This window comes from Bos grunniens, chromosome 27 (assembly GCF_055505025.1).
Source record: "Bos grunniens cultivar Pamir isolate PY7600 chromosome 27, Bosgru_T2T1.0, whole genome shotgun sequence".
Lineage (NCBI taxonomy): Eukaryota > Metazoa > Chordata > Mammalia > Artiodactyla > Bovidae > Bos > Bos grunniens.
Window position 1 is genome coordinate 16,806,357 of NC_141191.1, and position 19,419 is coordinate 16,825,775.

General features: G+C 38.1%; 2 protein-coding genes across 32 annotated transcripts in view; one reads left to right on the forward strand and one right to left on the reverse strand.

The window, feature by feature from the left end:
* PRIMPOL (primase and DNA directed polymerase) overlaps positions 1-10,597 on the forward strand; it is a 50,762-nt gene extending 40,165 nt beyond the window's left edge. For 8 of the 27 annotated variants that reach the window (XM_086379960.1, XM_086379982.1, XM_086379971.1 and 5 more), the window contains 8 exons: positions 166-328; positions 1,150-1,235; positions 2,923-3,012; positions 3,090-3,198; positions 7,477-7,559; positions 7,640-7,686; positions 9,407-9,501; positions 10,190-10,597. In XM_086379960.1, coding sequence (XP_086236086.1) covers positions 166-328; positions 1,150-1,235; positions 2,923-3,012; positions 3,090-3,198; positions 7,477-7,559; positions 7,640-7,686; positions 9,407-9,501; positions 10,190-10,349 — 833 coding nt within the window. In that variant the 3' untranslated portion in view covers positions 10,350-10,597. The remainder of the gene's footprint in view (positions 1-165; positions 329-1,149; positions 1,236-2,922; positions 3,013-3,089; positions 3,199-7,476; positions 7,560-7,639; positions 7,687-9,406; positions 9,502-10,189) is intronic. The other 19 variants (XM_086379983.1, XM_086379965.1, XM_086379974.1 and 16 more) reach the window with 6 other exon arrangements.
* Positions 10,565-19,419, reverse strand: part of CENPU (centromere protein U) — a 46,620-nt gene continuing 37,765 nt past the window's right edge. For 3 of the 5 annotated variants that reach the window (XM_086379990.1, XM_086379989.1, XM_086379991.1), the window contains exons 8-14: positions 19,312-19,372; positions 18,106-18,214; positions 16,240-16,318; positions 15,994-16,041; positions 14,805-14,866; positions 12,602-12,758; positions 10,666-11,176 (exon numbers count right to left, since the gene is read on the reverse strand). In XM_086379990.1, coding sequence (XP_086236116.1) covers positions 11,063-11,176; positions 12,602-12,758; positions 14,805-14,866; positions 15,994-16,041; positions 16,240-16,318; positions 18,106-18,214; positions 19,312-19,372 — 630 coding nt within the window. In that variant the 3' untranslated portion in view covers positions 10,666-11,062. Of the gene's footprint in view, positions 11,177-12,601; positions 12,759-14,804; positions 14,867-15,993; positions 16,042-16,239; positions 16,319-18,105; positions 18,215-19,311; positions 19,373-19,419 lie in introns of all 5 variants that reach the window. The other 2 variants (XM_086379993.1, XM_086379992.1) reach the window with 1 other exon arrangement.

Genomic DNA, 19,419 nt, shown 5'->3' on the forward strand with positions numbered 1-19,419 from the left:
CTGTTGTAGAGTGTGTCCACGGGAGAAGGTGAATTCAGGATCTCCGTTGCTGTTTGGAACCAGAACCATGTGTTTTTTCTAATAATGCTGAACAGGATTAATATTTGCTGACCTAGAAACACACCACTGAAACCATGAACTCATACTGTTTTTTTAATTATATAGGAGTTTACACCAGGAATAGAAACTTTCGACTGTATAAATCATCAAAAATAGGAAAGTATGTGGCTTTGGAAGTTGCTGAAGATAACAGATTTTTTCCTATACAATCGAAGAATATTTCGAAAGAAAATCAATACTTCCTGTCTTCTTTGGTCAGCAATGTCAGGTATGCAGGACCAGAATTAAACCATTGTGTGTTCAAGAATATTTATTAAGCAATGAATGGCATTGTGAATTACTAAAATGTGAACTGTATAAAGTTTTTGTATTTTGAGTAAAAGAAAGTTCTTAAAATTCTAGGTTAACTGTTCTTTTTTGCCTATTAACTAGAAAATAATAAACGTTATTTTTAACTATTTTTCTCTTTATGTCCTTTTATATGTGATATATTTTCCAGGTTTTCTAAAATGATTATTCTATTAAAAAAGAAAATAAAAACTACTTATTGCATTTGGAAATGTAATTACTAAGATAAAATTTTCTTTTTATATATGCACATACAGAAATATAATTTACATAGATCCTTCACTTGAAACATATTTCTTGGGATCATTATTTATATATCACCTGTCTTGTCTACTCAACATTATATCATAAATATTTGTCAAATTAATAACTGACCAATAAATTATCAATAATTTTTCTGTAGAATTTTCTCCCTTTGCTTTTGTTCCTCTTCCTTTTTTTCTTCCTATTATCCAGACTTTTAAAATTAACAAAAATTTCAGAGGCTTCTGTAGCTTCAGCATTTCTCAGGTCTTCTGACTGACTCTGCAGTTAAGGAAAATACTATAAATGGTCACCAAACTAGTCTTTTTGTAGGGGTTGGATTGGTGTTTTTGTAGGCAAATGTGGCATAAACATCCTAGCACAATGAGCTGTTGAACAAAGGATTTTATTATGAGACTGACTGAAATTGTGTCCTTTCAGTAGTCAGATCTCTCTAATTCTAGTATTACTTTCTGTTGTACACATTTTCTTCTTCAGGTTCTCAGATGCTTTACGAATTCTGACATGTGACGTACCTCAAAGTAAACAGCGAGTTCAGTGTTTCAGTCGTACCGGTACTTCAGGTAAGTTTAAGAAAACAATTTGCTGTGAAAATTTAAGGACGCAAAATCTATTTTTCTTCAAAATCTTAAATCTTATATATTTGTATGTACTGTTCTTTCAGAACAACTGCATTTCTCTCCAAAATGGAAAATGTGAAAAAAAAAATGTATTTTAAAGCTTACTAATTTTCATTTTATAGTGTTTTGGGGGAAAAATATGAAAATAATGTAGGTTGTCTAAAATAAGCACATATTAAAATGAAAAAACTTAAAGATCTCTTCACTCCTCTGTCCACAGAGGGGTCACCGCTGTTAGCAGTTTCCTGTTTAACCCAGTACAGCTCCCCTGCATTTCCAGCACATGAGGAGCCTCTGCATTCTTTTAATGGCCATATAGTTTTTCATAAAATCTATATATTCTTCATTCGTTTACTGAAGAAAATATCTTTTTCTAAGATATAAACTCCAGTAAATATTTTAATACACACACTTTTTAGGCTATCATTCTAAGAATGAGACTGAAAATTTTAATATATAACAAAATTGGATTGGTTACATACTGTAAAATACTCTGTAGACATTTGATTGAGATTTATAAAGCCTATATAGTATGAAAAATGCCCATTTAAGATGTTGAGATAAGGCTCTAACATTATATGAGGTATGATCACAAGTTTATTTTAAAAATATGGATAACATTTTATCTGTTTACTGTCTAACAGTTGTTTCTAGACATTGATTTGAAGTTTATTTCTCTCATTTCTGCTTTAATATATTTTCCAAAATTTCTTTAATTATACTATTATGTATACTATTTTTGTAAGTGAAATTGGGCTTTAAGAAAAGTAGATTACTCTGTCTTTAAGATTTTAAATAATTTTCCTTAGAGTTGTAGATAGAAGACATAAGATGTTAGTGCTCTGCAGCCACAGGACCCTGGAGAATGCGCCTGTGATGAGTGAGTTTATCGCTAGTTACCTTGGTGGAGACTGCACACCATAGGAAACAGGCATCTCAGAAAAAGGGCGTTAGAAAGGACTTCTTATAGGATCCAGGCTTGAGTTAGATGCTTCTGAGGAGTCTCCGAGGAAGAGTGGGCTGTTTTTTGAGTTGGGCGCTGTCAGTGACAGTTTTATGATTTAAATATCTTGATAAATCTTATCTGGAAAGAAGGCTGACTACGGGGGAGACTAACGCCACAGCTGGTAAAGGAGCAGCTACTGAGACAAAATAGGCTGGCGTTTGGTCCTTTTTGTGGTTTGGTCTTCATTCTTGTCCTGAATTATTGTGGCCACAGTGACCTTATATGATGCTGAAGTTCTGTGAAGCAGTTTATGATTAATGGGAGAACACCAGGGCTGAGCTCCAAGTCCCCAGCCAGCTTGTGGCCACACTGTGGTCTCAGTGACAGCATTAATACAAGGCCAGCTCCCAAGTGTAGGGGGCTGTTTTTCTCTTTATCAGAATGAAGCAAGCAACTGAAGTGATTCTAAATGCTTTTTATGAAAAGTAGCTACAATTTGATTTGAGAGGTTTGCATTTTACCTGCTTCCTTGTGAGAATACACGACTGATTAAAAGACAAACTGCAGAGAAGCAAGAAAACTAAAAACTGGCAGGAGGCGGCTGTGAACACAGCTGTACTGAACAACTTAAAATTTAACTCATCTCTTAGCTGTTATGATTTATAATTATTTTTTCTGTTGCAGTAGAAACCATTGAAGGTTTTCAGTGTTCACCTTACCCTGAAATTGATCAATTTGTTCTCTCACTGGTGAATAAAAATGGCATTAAAGGAGGTAAAGATAACTTTATTCTTTATTAACTGTTATATGATAGAGTAATAGTACCTTTAGAAACATTATTTGTGGTTCAGGAATTCGGCGGTGGAACTACTTTTTCCCAGAAGAATTGCTGGTTTATGACATTTGTAAATACCGCTGGTGTGAAAACATTGGAAGAGCCCACAGGAGTAATAATATCATGTAAGTATTATTGCTTGTTAATGAGTTCTATGTATTTACCCAGTATTATATTTTAAGTGTTTATAATTTAAGATGAAAATGTAAAAATGATTTTGTTATAATAGATTTAGTTGTAACTCATACAACTTATATTTGGCTTGTGCTTTTTAATATTTAATTGTGAATATCTTAATTATTACTTTGCCTCAGCACATATCATCTTTATTTGTACTTTATTTGGTAAAATAACCCCTTAAATAGTGAAATCTTGAGGAAACTACAGCAGAATTGAGTGGGGCTAGAAAGAAATGAGAGCCAGTAGCCATTAGCCTTTGACACCTACGGAGTCTAAATCAAACGTGAGCAAGTTTGGGCAAGAAGGAAACTACTCTGCTAGGGTTTAAGAATTAGAGTTAAAGGTTATGTTAACATGTTCAAGACAAAGAATAGTCCAGAAGAGAACCAGTATTTATTGAATGCTTGCTGTATATGCAAGGCCTTGTTTTGGACTTGTCTTTTGCCCCTGGTAAAATAAGAGGAAATAAAGGATGAAGTAAGACCAGAAGTAGAATTTTACATCATATAAGGAAATATTCAGATAGGGATAAAATAGAAACCCAGTCATTATCATTTATGATGTTAGCAGAATTTCTGTGTTTTAATATCTAACATCTGGAGGAAATGGCAACCCACTCCAGTATTCTTACTTGGGAAATCCTATGGACAGAGGAGCCTGGTGGGTTACAGTCCATGGGACTGCAAGAGTTAAGACACAACTTAGCAACTAAACCACCACCAGCCAATACCTAATATCAAAGCTCAGACTTCAATATATAAAGCTTTTACAGCACATGGGCCAGGCATGAGAAAATGATCATGAAACTTTAAAAAGCTGGAAAACATCTTAGATATTATGATTCAGTGCTATAATGTATACATAGGTTAATTCAGTTTTTAAAAAAAACTTCAAAAACTCAGTGCACAAATCTGTACCAAAGACCACCTGTAGTCCCAGAACTATGGTTGTGATTTTGGTGTATCTTCCTAGTCTTTTTTTCTGTTCATGAATGTTTGCCAGAAAGTCATTTCATATAATGATTATTTAACTTTGAGATTCTCAGGTTGCTATTTCTTTCTGAAGAATTACAGGTTGTATTATTGTCCAGTGTATTCCTTTTAAGTGTGAAATACATCATGTGTGTGTGTGTGTGTGTGTATATATATATATATATACACACATGTGCATATACTTGCCATATCTACCACTTTTAACCTCAGAAGTATCCTCTGGGCCCAGGTACAGTTTCTTTAGAGATAATAGCTGTTGTCCTGAATTTTGTGGCAATCTTTCCATCTTTATGGTTTTTTCCATATTTGCTTGCATCTCCAGACATTTCATTTTACATTTTTTAATCTTATGGTAAATTGGTCCTTTGACTTGCTTTTTGGTCAACATTATATTCATGAGGTGTTTGCATAGTGCAGAATGTAGCTGTTGCTTGTTTCCATCATTGTATATGTAAGTAGACCAGTTCATCTGCTGTCCTGCTGTGGACATTTGGCTTGCTGCTATAAACAGTGAAGCTACAAATACTGTATGTATCACTTGGCGCACATACGCAAGTTTCTCAAACTAGAATTGCTGTGTCACAGAATATGCATGAATTTTATTAGATAAATTATTTTCCCAAATGGTCATGCTACTTGATATTCCCACCAGCAGTGTTTTCAGATTTTGTCCTGCCCCATATTCTTACCAAAATTTTACTATCGTTAGGTTTTTAAATTTGTTTTGCTAATCTGGTGAGTTTAAATGGTATTGTGGTTTTCATCTGAGTTTCCGATTACTAATTTGAGGATTGGATCGTCAAACCTCCTTCATCCAAATCAGAGATCTTACCCAATGATAAGCTTTACTAGTAGTTTTAAAGGTATAAGGAAGCAGTCAGGCCTGGGACACCAGGCACGGCTCCCCACGTCCTTCCTGCACGGGACGCTTTCTCTAACTCCAGCTCAGAGCTGAGGCAGGAGCTAGCAGCCACCGTACACAGCAGGGAACACTGAGGTTATGAACCATCTGTTTTATATTCATGGTTACATAGCATGTGTGACATGTGCAGGGAACCGTGTCTTATAAACCCACAGACTCTAGGCCTGTTTACCATACACAGAAATCAGAGACCTCCTGCCAAGGGCATTCTTTATAGACAAGGACGCTCAGCTTGGCAAACTGCCACTGGCCCAGTGGTTCCCAGACTCAGTTCATGGTGCCCTTAGTGTCTGAACTTTTTCACATTGTTCCAAGGACAAGAGAAATACCTATACTTATTAATCAGTTTCAAGCAACTTAATATTTGCCCTGATAATTTAGTAGCACTTTGAAAAAACAATATGCATCAATTGAAATGAAGTATTCTTATTTCATTTTTAAATTGAGATATAATTGACATTTAACATTATACTAGCTAGCTTCAGGTGTAAAACATTTGATATCTATGTACAACTGCAAAATGATCTCAGCAGTAAGTCTGGTTAACATCCATCACCATATATAGTTACATTTTTGTTTTCTTGTGATGAGAACTTTTAAGATTTACCAATTTACAAATATGCAATATAGTATTAACTGTAGTTGCTATGTGTATATTACATCACAGTGACTTGACTTATCCTTGGAAGTTGGGACCTGTTGACTCTTAAGTATGCTTATTAATGAGCTGTGTGTCCTTTTGAAGCCTGCATGCATAAACTCAAACTTTGGGATCAAGCTGGACACTGCCAGCCTCACCCTCACGTCTCATTCCATATTTATGCTACTTTTTTATCACTACCACCAATATCAAACACCCAGCTCTAAAAAGACAGGACATCACTGAAAGGAATGGAGAAGGGTGATGCCGTACTGTAGAGCCTGTGAGTTACAAGCAAGCGGTTGCAAGGTGCCTGACAGATGTCACCCTATCCCCTGAAAGACAGACATATCCTGTATCGCCCTGGGGCATTTCTGTGCACAGTTTGGAAACTAGCATTTGTCTGTTAGGAAGTCTGTTACTGGACTTAGACTGAGCTACCAGCCCATTTTTCTCTCCTTGGTAAATGTCCCAAACACATAGTTAGCCATTTTGTGTTTCTTTTCTATGAAATGTGGGAAGATTTTAAACTACTTAAAAAAAATTCTAGTGGTTATAGGATTCTTTGGGTTTTCTGTAACTCTGCTTGGTTTGGTATATTTTTATCTAGTACTGTGTCTATTCTACGAAAATTTTCAGCATTACTAGAAAAAGTTCATAATATATATTTTTAATATATTTTATATTTGTAGTTATATCTCAACTTCTAATACCACTTATGTCTTTATACCTTTTTTGATTAATCTTGAATTTTATTAGTCTTCATTCTGTCCTCATTGACTTTTAGAAATTTTTGTTATTACTTTCTGCCTTTAAGATTTATTGTTGTTCATTTTCTAAATTATTTGTGTTACTGCTAAAGATTCTAAATTTCTTTCTAAAGATCACTTTAGCTCAGTTTCACATTTTATTATTTATTTTTGGCACCACTGTGAGGCTTGTGGGATCGTCGTTTCCCGACCAGGGATTGAACTTGGGCTCTTGGCAGTGAGAGCATGGAATCCTAATCACTGTACCGCCAGGAAATTCCCCTCACCTATTTCAATATGTAATTTCAATCCATTTAATTCTAAGCATATTCTAATTTCCATCATGAATTTTCCTTGAGTCACTTGGTTATTAAGAAAAATGTTTTAAATTTCTAAGTTTTGAGTTTCAGTTCTTTTTACTGCTTATTTCTAAATCTGTTTTGTAGTCAGAGAATGTGTGAATGAGTACTTATACATTTAATGATTCATACTGTACCTAGCATAGTCAGTTTTTTAAATTGTTTTAAATTCTCAAATTTTTGATATCCTGAGTTTTGGGGTGATTGGTATCAATTATCAGAAGAATGTTTTCTTTTTTAAATCTTAAATTATGGTTGAATATTTGTTTACCCTTGAAGTTCTGTAAGCTTTACTCACATATTTTGAAGATCTCTTATTTGGCGGGAACAAGTTGAGAATTTTATCTTCTTGGGAGAAACTTTGGTCAGTATATAATTTTTGCCCTAAAGTTCATAGTTTTGGCAAACACCATTTGTCAGATATGTTTGTATCCTTTTACTTTCTATCTTTTCTCCCTCTTTAAGTCTTAGGCATCTCTCTAGTAAATGGCATGTAACGGGATTTTGCTTTTTATCCTGTCTGGAAAGTACTAATTTTTACTTTTTGTTTTAAATGTAAAGGATTTTGGTTGACTTGAAAAATGAAGTTTGGTATCAAAAATGTCATGACCCTGTCTGCAAAGCAGAAAACTTCAAATCTGACTGTGAGTTACTAATTTTTACGTTTACCACAGAGTAAAAATTAGATATTATATAAAACAGTTCTACTGTCTTTCTGATTCAGGCTTTCCACTACCTGCTGAAGTATGTCTTCTGTCTCTTCTCAAAGAGGTAAGTGCACTTTGTAGTTTCCTCCTGGTTTCTACGGAGAAGGCAATGGCAAGCCACTCCAGTACTCTTGCCTAGAAAATCCCATGGATGGAGGAGCCTGGTGGGCTGCGTTCCATGGGGTCCCTACGAGTCGGTCACGACTGAGCAACTTCACTTTCACGCAATGGAGAGGGAAATGGCAACCCACTCCAGTGTTCTTGCCTGGAGAATCCCAGGGACGGCAGAGCCTGGTGGGCTGCCGTCTGTGGGGTCGCACAGAGTCGGACACAACTGAAGCGACTTCGTACAGTGGTTCAAGGAGCTAATGGTGTCCAGGTATCATCTGAACACAGGTTGGAACTTTGTTTCCACTTAGGAACTGCTGCAGTGGTCGTTCCACCTCAGCACACATCTGCTCTCAACCTCATTTTTCCCCACTGCTGCATAAGAAATAGATAGCTATTAACCAGTTTCAGACATTTTAGCTTCTCATTTTTTGCTTTACAAAGTATATCAAAATATACTTTCTTTATATCTAGAAAGAATTTCTAGAGATAGTTCTATAGGATATATATATACACTTTAAACTTTGGTAGATATTACCAGACTGCCAAACCAATATTTTTCTTTGAAAAAAACTTTTACTTACCCAAGTAATTCACATTCATTGTAGAAAAACATTACAAAATACATAAAGCGCAAAAAGAAAAAATCATTCTCATAATTTTACCACTCAGATTAATGTTTTGGTCTGTAGCTTCCAAAATTAGTAGTATATATACTATATTGTAGGGATTTTTCCTACTTAAACTGTCATATTTTCTGTATTACCAAATTGTTCTCCATGAAAATGATAGGAAATTAGGTTATCCTCCACTTGCCATTTCTTATTTTTACCTTTTAATCTGTACCAAGCTGGTAGACATAAAGTGGTATTTCAGGTGTTTTAATTTACAGTTTAACATTCAGGTTTCTATGTTTCTATTCTGGATTGCCTGTAACTGCCCTCTGTTTACGTTAATATGAGGTCTAATATTTTACAAGAACTTTGTATTAAGGACTCTTCTACACTTTTCCCCCTTTTGTTTATAGTGTTATGGTTAAAATGAAAGTTACCTACTTGAGTGCTTGAGTTTATAATCTAGGTAACTGTCTGGTATGTATTCAACTTTAAAAACGTCTCTCCTGAAAAAATTTATACTGAAATGGTAGAAACCTCCTTGATCTGTAGGAGCTGGATATAAAATACCTGATCGCCAGTCTCTGGTAAATTACTAGGTTAAAAAGTGTTTTCAAAGAACCAAACTTTGTCTCTGAGAATATTTCACCCTAGTTTATTTGAAGTGTTATTTTGATAAATGGCTGTGGTTTTAGTGGGTTTCTGAAAGTTTTTTTTTTCCTGCTAATCCAGTAATACCTTGAAAACACCAAATTGTAAGTACCTTTGGTGACCAGTATTACCACTGCTTGGATTTAACTTATTTTAGCTTTTTACTTAAAAACTGAGTGATAGGTTTATTATACTGTTTAACACTTTTAGTATTTTAAGCTAAACTCCAGTGTTACTGATATTTGCCTGTTTTCTATTGCAATGAGAGAGTTTTAACCTGCAGAAATGCTGCAGAAGAACAAGGAACCCTCCTGTGTGTCTTTTCTTGATTGGTTCTTAAACACTTGGCCACACTTGTTTTCTCCCGCTACTGTACACATGACACATTATTTTTGATGAATCTTGTCCTAGGCATTTCAGGCTGCTGTAACAGAGTACCTCAGACTGAGTGACTTAAAAACAACAAATTTCTCACAGTTCTGGAGGCTGGACAGTCCAAGATCAAGGTGCTGTGGACTCCCGTCAGCTCCCGGGTCACTGAGCGGTGTCTCTCACTGTGTTGTCCCTGGGAGACGGGGTCACAGAGCACTGGTGCCATTCCCTTCTATCTCAGCACCTGCCTCCTGCAGCCCTCACCTAATACCACCACACTGGGCGTTGGGATCATCTAACGGGGAAGGGGGTGACGAACGTTCAGTCCATAACAAATCTCTTTAGAGTAAGAGCAGATATCAAAACCCTTCGTCTCTTAATACTCAAAATCCAGTCATACTTTTGATCAAATCAGACACTCAGTCATGTAGTTATCTCAAAACCGTTTTAAAATAATTTTAAAACTATCAAGAACTTAGTCTGTTAAGACAGCAGACTCCAGTTTGCCTTCAGCTAGACTATCGACTGTCCACTCGTGAAGACTCAGTGTCCCTTTGCTGTAGCCCATCTGTGTACACCGGAGAGGGCGTACCAGGGAGCTGCAGGCATTTCCAATGTGGAGTTTTGTGAGTGTCCCACAAAGGCAGCAACGATGAGCCCGTGATGACTGCATTGGAGACTGTACCGTCCCGTGTTTGGTATCTGTTGAACTGAATACCTTAATGCAGTACAGATCAACTGTATGGTGAAATTATCACACATTCTGTTTGAATAATCGGTATTTTCTTCCTACTCTGTTCTCCCTCCTCCTTGGAACTACAGGAAGAGGAGTTTACAACAGATACAACAGCAGACACTGAAACCAAGAGTCCTCATGGACCGTCATCTAGCGTGTTGTCGAAAGGGGCATTTTCCGACGCTGACTGGGATAACAGCATTGATGATACTTACATTTTGGAGGCTACAGAAGATGCTGAATTAGCAGAAGCTGCAGAGAACAGTCTTCTGGCTTATAATAGGATGGATGAAATTCCTGATGAACTACTAATAGAAGTATTACAAGAGTAGCTAATTATGGACACTGACATAACTAGGCTGTAATCTACATGAAGGCAGATTTAGTACCATTAAATTATAGTAACTTATTAAATAAGCCTGTTATATCAGCTGTTTTATTTATCACTTTACTTCCAAATCTTATGTACTCAAATAAACCAGTTTTATTGAAAATTAGCTCCAGTGTGCTTATTAAAATTCAGTAGAATTCTCCTTATGTGATTAACTATGTTCACATCAGCTTAATTTTGCATGTTTATTTGTAGGGTAGAGCTTCTAAGGGCTGACAAGGTGTCAACACTGTAAAACATTTAAAAACTTAGTACTTGGTGTTAACTAGAAAAGTTAATTATGGCCTCTAAAACTACTATACTTAGCTATTTAATTTTAATGACAAAGCAATATTAAATTCTGGTGACAAGCTCAAGGTCATACATACAGTCTGAACAGTAAGACAGTTTCCTGCTTTTAAACTTATCTGAGAATGTTATAACAATAAAAAATATTCAGTTCAAATTAATAGTAATAAAGTTCAGGTTTTCTTCCCATTTTCCTTTGTGCAAAAATATATACTGTTGTTACCTTCTAAAACTGTATCATGAGACTAATCTTAAATGTGCACATCTTAGTAGACTGGTCTCATTTCTGGTCAAGGAGATTCTCTAATTGATAGTTGATATTTTGCAGATGATGTTCGGCTCCTAAAAGGGGTCTTGCTTTGAACAGCAAAGCTGGAAGGCTGGATGAATCATACTGTTGAAGAAAAATATTTAGATGAATAAAAAAACTTAACCCTTTTAAAACCCTATCCATTTTATGTAGTTCAATGTTATGACCAAATGCCAGTGATAATAGTGTTTTCCATGAATCACTGTTCACTCATTTTTATGAAATTGTTTTTAATCCGTCACCTCAGAACAACTGATAAACAGGCTGCAAGGGAACTGCTCTGCAAAGCCTGAGCTCCTCACCCAGAAGACCAGCCAGGTCAAAGAGCAATGGCATCCGAATGACTTAAACCAAAGTCTCCCTGGACAGGCCAAGACGTGGTCTGGGCAGGTTAGCCAGAGCTCTGTGGCTCAGCAGGTTCACTGTAAGAACCGACGTAACGAGACACCAGGCCCATAAAACTCATCTAGAAAAATTACTTTTTGAGAAAATTAACCATGTGGTTCTCAGTTGCCAATCCAAGTGTCCTTAATGATTAAAGACAAAATTAAATACAAACCCAGCATAAAAATAGGAAACAAAAACTCAACTCATGAGTTTGAAACTTACGCCAAATATCATGGTACAACTTGTATCTAAGGGCCAGTGACTAAAGTCCTGACAGCTATATTATACTTAGAATATTTTGTTGCTTATGTTTTCAAGGTGGTTTTCTTAGAAACAAAATTAAGCACAAAGCTATCAGAGTGACTACAACCCAAATAATTTTGTCTATATCACCTACCATTAGGCAATTCAGTTTAACAGATATTTGAGAGCCTAATGTGTTCAACCTATTGTACCGGGGGGCACCTGCTCTCAGGGGAGGAAGAACTAACATTAGGTACTGGATTCTTAGTTTAAGAAAAGAGGTAAGGCATGTACCCTGGTATCTACACTCTGAAAGCATAACTCAGACACACTACTATATATAAAGCATGAACAGCAAGGACAGGGCCAGCTATATTCACTATCTTGTAAGACCACAGAAAAGAATCTATGCCAACCACCCTTTCCCCTCCTGCATGCCCTCTTAAAACATTTTTCAACTTCTAAAATCATACCTACCATTTATATGGGATAATGGCTACTTTTGCAGATACAAAAGATAGTAAAAATACGGGCTGAACAAAGAACAAGAGGTTGGTCTTTAAAACTTGTATAGGTTTTAGTGGTCTTAGTCTTAGGTTGACGACAAGTTGAGTTTTGTCCAGAGGATACACTTTCCCTTCAAGAAATTCAGTTCTCTGAAGCTTAAATACCTTAGTAAAATCAGTGTTTCTGATTTTCATTTACCTCTCTGGCCTTAATTAATTAGCTAAAGAAGTGGTGTGAACAAATTTTCACCAGTTTATAGGGCTGCTTTTTGGGTAGACCTGGCGTCTCCACTGCTCTCCCCTCCAAGCTCCGGCTCTCTAACAGGAGCCCTGTGTCTTCTGAAGCAGAGTGAAAATTAAAAACTGAACTTACTGTTTCCTTTACACTTGGTTCTTCCTCTTGAACATCTGAGTAATCTTGATGAAGCTGCTTGAGATTAGACAGGAAATATGCTGCCTTCCTAAGGGAAGCTTTTCTCTCCTGAAGTTCCTCATACTTTATTTGTAGTTGTTTCAGCTCTGGTTCTACCCTAAAACAGAAAGATATTTTTCCCAAAAAGAAATGACAAAGTGGAACTTCAGCCTAAGGTGGAGTGTGTAAGGGTTTTGAGTGAAGTAAATAAACAGGGAAGGTGGACTAGGTGGTTTAAGATATCATTAGCTTTCAAATTATCAATGTGAATGATTCTGAAATCAATTTAAATATAGCAAAAACTCTGAAATATGATGCCTAAAAAGTACTTAGCAGTGAAGCCCACAGAAAAATATGCCTTATGTATCTTAAAGTTCATTAAGTCATTTTTAGAGTCTTAGGAACCACTGAATTGAAACATATACTTGGGTATCAAGATTTTAGCGCCCCAGATGGATGTAGACCAACACTGCAGTGTAGCAGTAAAAGCATGGACAAAAAGCCTTTCCTCTGCCCCTCTGTCTTATGAAATTTTGTCCAAGTCTAATAAAAGCAGTGGAAAAACTATCTCAGTGCCTGGATGAGATGTGCAACCTTGGGCAACCTGCTTTCTGATTCAGTAGCTCGTAAGTCTCTTAACATACAAAATAAAAAGGATAACTTGGATATTGTGGACCAATTTATAAAAGAATGGGGAATGGCTACCATGTTTCATTCTCACAAAGATGTATTTAAAACCTGCTCTAATATCATTTTATAGAAGTCCCCGTACAGTTCTGTGTGTTGAACCAGTGGGAAACCCCCTGAGCCAGCAGGGTCGTGGGCAGGAGAGCTGGGTCGGGCGCCAGCAGGGTCGTGGGCAGGAGTGCTGGGTCGGGAGCCAGTGGGCAGACACCGGGTCCTGCCTCCCCCATTTCCGGGTTGGGGGCTGTTGGAATGTTACCGCCCTGTGCCTTTTGGGTTTTCTACATGTAAAACAATGATACACATTTTCTTTCTTTCTATGCCTTTCCAAAATACTATACCTCTCAAGTTCTACAACTCCGTCTAGAAAAAGGATTGGAAGCTCTGAGAGACAGATCCGAGTCTTACATAGTTGTCTTGTGGCCAAACACCCTGCCTCCTGGGGTTATGGTGACGATTAATATGTTGGTATCACAAAGCACTTAGGACGGCGCCCAGCGACACACAGCTAACACCTGAAAAAGCGTCCCGTCATGATTACTTTTCTGACTCTGGCCTGGGCCCATGAAGGCTGCAGCGCCAGCCAGCAGCACCTGTTCAGAGGCTGGATCTGGGAACCAAAGGCCAAGACAACCCGTTTCTCCCTCTTCTAGACTTCTGGGGCAGGTCTCATCTTTCAAACTTAGTACTCACTCATAGGTTGTCTTCTAAGACCACTTTCCAAGCTATTTTAAGGCTCCTGAAGGGCAGAGAGCGTACCTGACACTGCTTATTCTGCTGCTGCTTTGCTGCCAGCCCTCCGGCTCACCCGGCCACCCCGTCTGTAAGGAAGACCACCAGAAACAGAGCAGACGGCTTGCGCTTGTCTTCCTAAGCACACGTGGAGACAGACCTGGAAATTCTTCTGGCCCGACACCTGGGCCCAGGTGTGTCACACCAAGCAATGCGTCTCAACGACACTCATGAAAACTGGTAACGCCGCATACGACACTGTGCTATGCCAGTCACGGTGTGGCACTTTCTGCGCATTTACTCACTCAGGCCTCACACACCCTGGGAGGTACAGTCACCGTCATGCTCATTGCAAACGAGGGAATGAGGCACTGAGAGGACGGCCTGCCCAAGGCTGCCCAGCCAAGTGGTAGAGCCCGCACTTAAGCCTCACGTCCACGCGTTACATGTCCAATCAGAGCGCCTCTCAGGCGGGAACTGAGAGAGCTCGTGGTGGGCACATCAGGGCTGATCCAATCAGAGCGCCTCTCAGGCGGGAACTGAGAGAGCTCGTGGTGGGTACATCAGGGCTGATTTGCTAAAAGCTTCTCAACTCGGCAGTATAACCGCCCTTGACTGAGCTTCCAGCCCAGAGAAGACCTGGTGTTTAAATGCAACACGGCAGCAAGTTTTATGGCAAAGCCTCACGTGAAATGCTGCGATTAAATCCCTATTTTAAGTTCTCAAAGAGAATTTTGATATTACTTACTGAAGCAATTCATCCTGGACTTCAATCAAACGCTGCCTTTTCTTTTCGATATTGGAGATTATCTAGTAACAAAAATTTGTTACGTTAGTTTTGTAAACATTTGAGCACTGCCTTGTACACTGTGCCAGGTACTGGAAGCACAGTGGGAAACACGGCAAACCCCATTCTTACCAACTCTGGTCACACAGGGCAGACAGACATGACATACAAAGGGATGTAATTACAGCCTGTGACGTGTGCTATGAAGGGAAAGAACAGGGAACTGGAGAAGTCCAGGGGGTCCTCTTGCAGATAGCCCCGAAGAGGAGGGCCTATTTTACTACCCTGTGAGCTACCAAGTAAGGCATTCCTACGCCCTCTAATACACTAGGAAAATCCTGAAGCACGGGAATGCCATGACACAATTTGTATTTTACAGAGAACATTTCAACAGGATTCACTGCATCATCTCAACCATCACTTTCAGCAACTACCTCATGTTCTACTGCTGGACATTCAGACTACTCTCCTGCTTGCTTATGAGAGACGCAGGAATGACCAACAAGAGGTTAAAACTGAAAAACAGCAAAGGCTGTTGTTTTTCACCAGAATAGTTTGTTTTTCACCACAAGGAAAACTATCCACTTCACGCCCATTTCTGTTATAAACACAGAGGGCGGCTGTGCTTCCACACGTGGGTTCACGCAACTTTAGAGCCAGAACAAGGCATGCGTTTTGGTCCAACTGTAAACAGGCGGGCTGGAAGGGCCTCGTGTTTCCTTGCAGACCAAGTGGCAACAGGACACTGAGGCAGCAGCACCATGACAAGAGATCTCCTGACCTTGGCCCCGTATTCTTCCTAGCCTGCCCTTTCTGAGACTCGAGCCAGTTCTTTAGTCTGAAAGACTTCTGACACACACACAGTAGTGATACACGTATTACATAATATGCAACTATGTAAGGGGTCATTTGGGGCTTGAGAGCCATTTTTAGGCCAACTGGGACCCCTGTTCCTTAGCCTACGTCTCAACAACATTACTGACTTGATCAGTACTCACCTGAACAGTCACCAGATCGACCAAACAAAAGCCTGACTAAAAAGATAAAAGGCCTCCACAAACTGTAGGTCACAAAACCCAGAGTCGGGTCTTACTTGCCACGTATGTGCACCTTCTACAGGACTGCGTCTTTAATCACGTAAGTGATTTACCTTAGCATTCTTCCTTTTCAGAGTCTTCAACATCTGGATTTCTTGAACCTACACAAAACAAAAACAAATATTTGCATGCATTTTCCAAAGTCAAGTGTTTATCATTTTATAACATATCATATCCAGTTTCTAATCTTCACCACACTGGCAGCAAATGCAAGCTTTTCCAAGACAACAGTGAGTTGCTCAGGATTAGTTTTTAAAAAAATAAAAATCAGACCAACCAATTTATGTCACTGAACTTACCATTTTGATGAGTTCTTCTTTCAAATTAGAATGAAATTTGTTGATGGCTGCCTTACAAACTCGAGAGTCTATTTTTTGTCTGTAGCAGAATGAAAAAAAAGTCAAACTCAGGTACTCTCTGAAGGATTTGGAAAGGCGTGTTTCATTTGTTCAGCATTCCCAGGGACACACAGTTTGGCATGTGCCATTCTGGATATCTAAGAGGGCATGGTCAGCTTGCAGCCCCTTCTCAGGTTTAAAAAAAAATACTGGAAGCATCTCAAGAAAAGAAAAACAACTGGAACTCTCTTCCCTAAGTCCTGACGCATGTGGCCAGCACTTCCCGACACTGGCCACAGCCACAAGTGACACGAAAGCGTGTGGAAAGTGATGGTCCCAGACAAGCCCGGGCTTCCCTGCAGCCTGATCCAGTGGCAGCAGACTTCAGCCCTTTCCTCCCTCCCTGCCACAACTGGGGAAGGGACTGGGCCTCACATTTGGACTAACCGATATATAAGCAGCCAGAAGCCAGCTCTTCAGCTCTGCAAAAGCTGACCCAAACAAAGAAACTGGTTTGGGTCCCTGTTGTCAGGGACAGAAGAGCCCAGTCTCCCTCCCTCACAGCTGGACACAGACCCATGGTGACCCACACCCTGCCAGGGTGGAGCTAACCCCTGCTCGGCCTCGTCACAGAACAACACTAGAATTTAAAGTCTGAATTGAAAATAAACCTCTTGTGTGAGTGAGAGCTTGTCATATAGCCATTTTTTTCTTGGGGCAAATACATGAGGAAAAGTCACCCAGGAGAAGGGGACTAGGCCCGTGGCCTAATTCTTCAGACGCTAAGCAGGAGAGATGGCCTGCACTTTTGACATCAGAAGATGGAATAAGAAACCCCAGACCTCATTCCTCCACAGGGAAACCAACAACCACATATAGCCCTAAAAGCCTTATGAGGAGGACTCCAGGAACCATTAAGAAGCTGCAGTTCTTAACTGGTTCTGGCAAGTTCAAAGTCTAGACCCTAAATTCAAACAGCCACTTCATATCAACTCTGATCGCCCTTTTCCCAGAATTAAACAGTCTCCAGGTTAAACATGATGCAGTTTGTGGTGGGGGCAGGGAGAGAAGACCAAGATATCACAGCTTGCCAAAGTTCTAATCTTACTGGTGGGGAGTTATAAATTTAAAAAAGGATAAATACATTCTTCTAAAGGTAAGGATAATTAAGTGTAATGGACTAAAGTGAAATTCAAAGATGGACACTGGACTTAAAAAGGATTTTGTAATAAATAACAGTTTAACATGAGACAAAGGTAGGAAGTAAAAGTTAAAAGAATGTAAAATCTGGCAAATACTAAAGAAATCTAGTGACATATGAGATAAAAGATTTTAAAACCAAAAAAAGCATTTTTAGGAATGAAGAGAGTCACTTCATAAGGATAAAATGTTCAATCTAAAAGAGCAATTTTAAACATGATATCCTAGTAAAATAACCTCTATAGAGATAGCATAAATTGATAGAAATACCAGGAAAAACTGAGTAATACTGATTCTACACAGATCCAATAATTAGAGCTTCCACAGAGATTATGTGCTAGGCCATAAAGGAAGCCTCAGTATTTCAAAAATAGGTATTACCAGTCCATGAAATTGGACTGTAACTATTTAAGACAGAAGATTAATAAATACAAATTAAAAAGTCACATACAAGGACATACAATAACATACTACTAAATCAGAGGCTTAAAGAAAAAAGTATAATAGAAATTTAAAAGTACATAAAAATGATAATGAAAGTTCTCCATATCAAGCTGTGGGGTGAACAGAAGTGCTATTTCAAGGGAAATTTATTAGGCACATAAATGACAACATCAAAAGACTCACTCATACTCTAGAAGAATGTTCTCGAATGCAGACAAAAACACGTCTAATTCCATGATGTCACTGGCTTTCTTTTCTTTTAAACACCAAACAGGTGCACAGTCGGAAGTATCTACAACATCAGGATAGGTTAATTTAATATACTGATTATCAGCAATTTAGCTCTAGGTCCAGGGATCTGAAAGCCTACAACAAAAGTATTCCACCAAATTGCTAAAAATAGTAAGAGGTTTTGAAGAAACACATGGGAGAAGACAGGCTCACAAACCCCTGTCGGTAGGGCGCCCTCTAGTGGCCGCCTCCTTGGTTGGCCCACTTTTGAAGCAGCCAAAAGCAGCCGTCCCTTAGTTACCCTGCTGCGCCTTTAACAGCCGGCTGTTACTGAATGCTACTGGTGATGCAGATCTGTGTTTTGTTAGTTTTAATCTACCTGACGGATCACTTCTAGGACACAGGAAGGTTATTGCATATATTGATTCAGACAGCTGATATAAGAGATTAACTATAACTTTGTACATTTGTGAAAGAAATATTACATATTCATTAAAATGGTATGTAGAATACTGAATGACAGGATATGAGCCCACTTAGGGTGAGAAAAGCTCAGTAAAAGGACTGAAGAGTATAGACCAAAAAACATGGCAGTTACTTTGGGGTGATGGAATTGTAGGTGATGTTATCATCCTTTCTATATCTTTGAAATTTTCTAAAATAAACATTTTTATAATTAGAAAAACAAAACTTATCTTTTAAAAAACTGGAGAGAAAATGCTTTATTTTCCTCCCATTTTTCAATAAACTTTGTGCCAATAAAAATGATGCAGAATAATATGCATGAATCTCAAAGTTACGTTGAATGAAAAAAGGCTTCTAAAAGTGCATAGTTTGATGTCTGAAAAGAGTGATAACGTGATGAAAAATTAAAATAGATTAATGAATAGGTGCTAAGGCAAGTAGAAACAAATTCTGATGGTAAAATCTAGTTAGTAGGTATATGAATATATATTGTTCAATTCTTTATCCTTTGTTGTATACTGAAAATTTTCATGACAGATTGCTGGAAAACTCAGTTACTCCAAAGTCATATATTTTTTAACTTTTTAAAGTGGAAATTTTATATACTTAAATGTACTACTTTATTAAATTAAAAAATATATTTTTAAAAAAGAACTTCTTGAACGATTGACTACATATAAAACACTTCTATACCTGTGGTGTAACTTCTTGGTTTCTTCCTTTTGCCAGGAAACATCTTATTTTTCTGAGTTTTCTAAAAAACAAAACAAAACAAACAAACAAAAAACCACAGCAAAGATT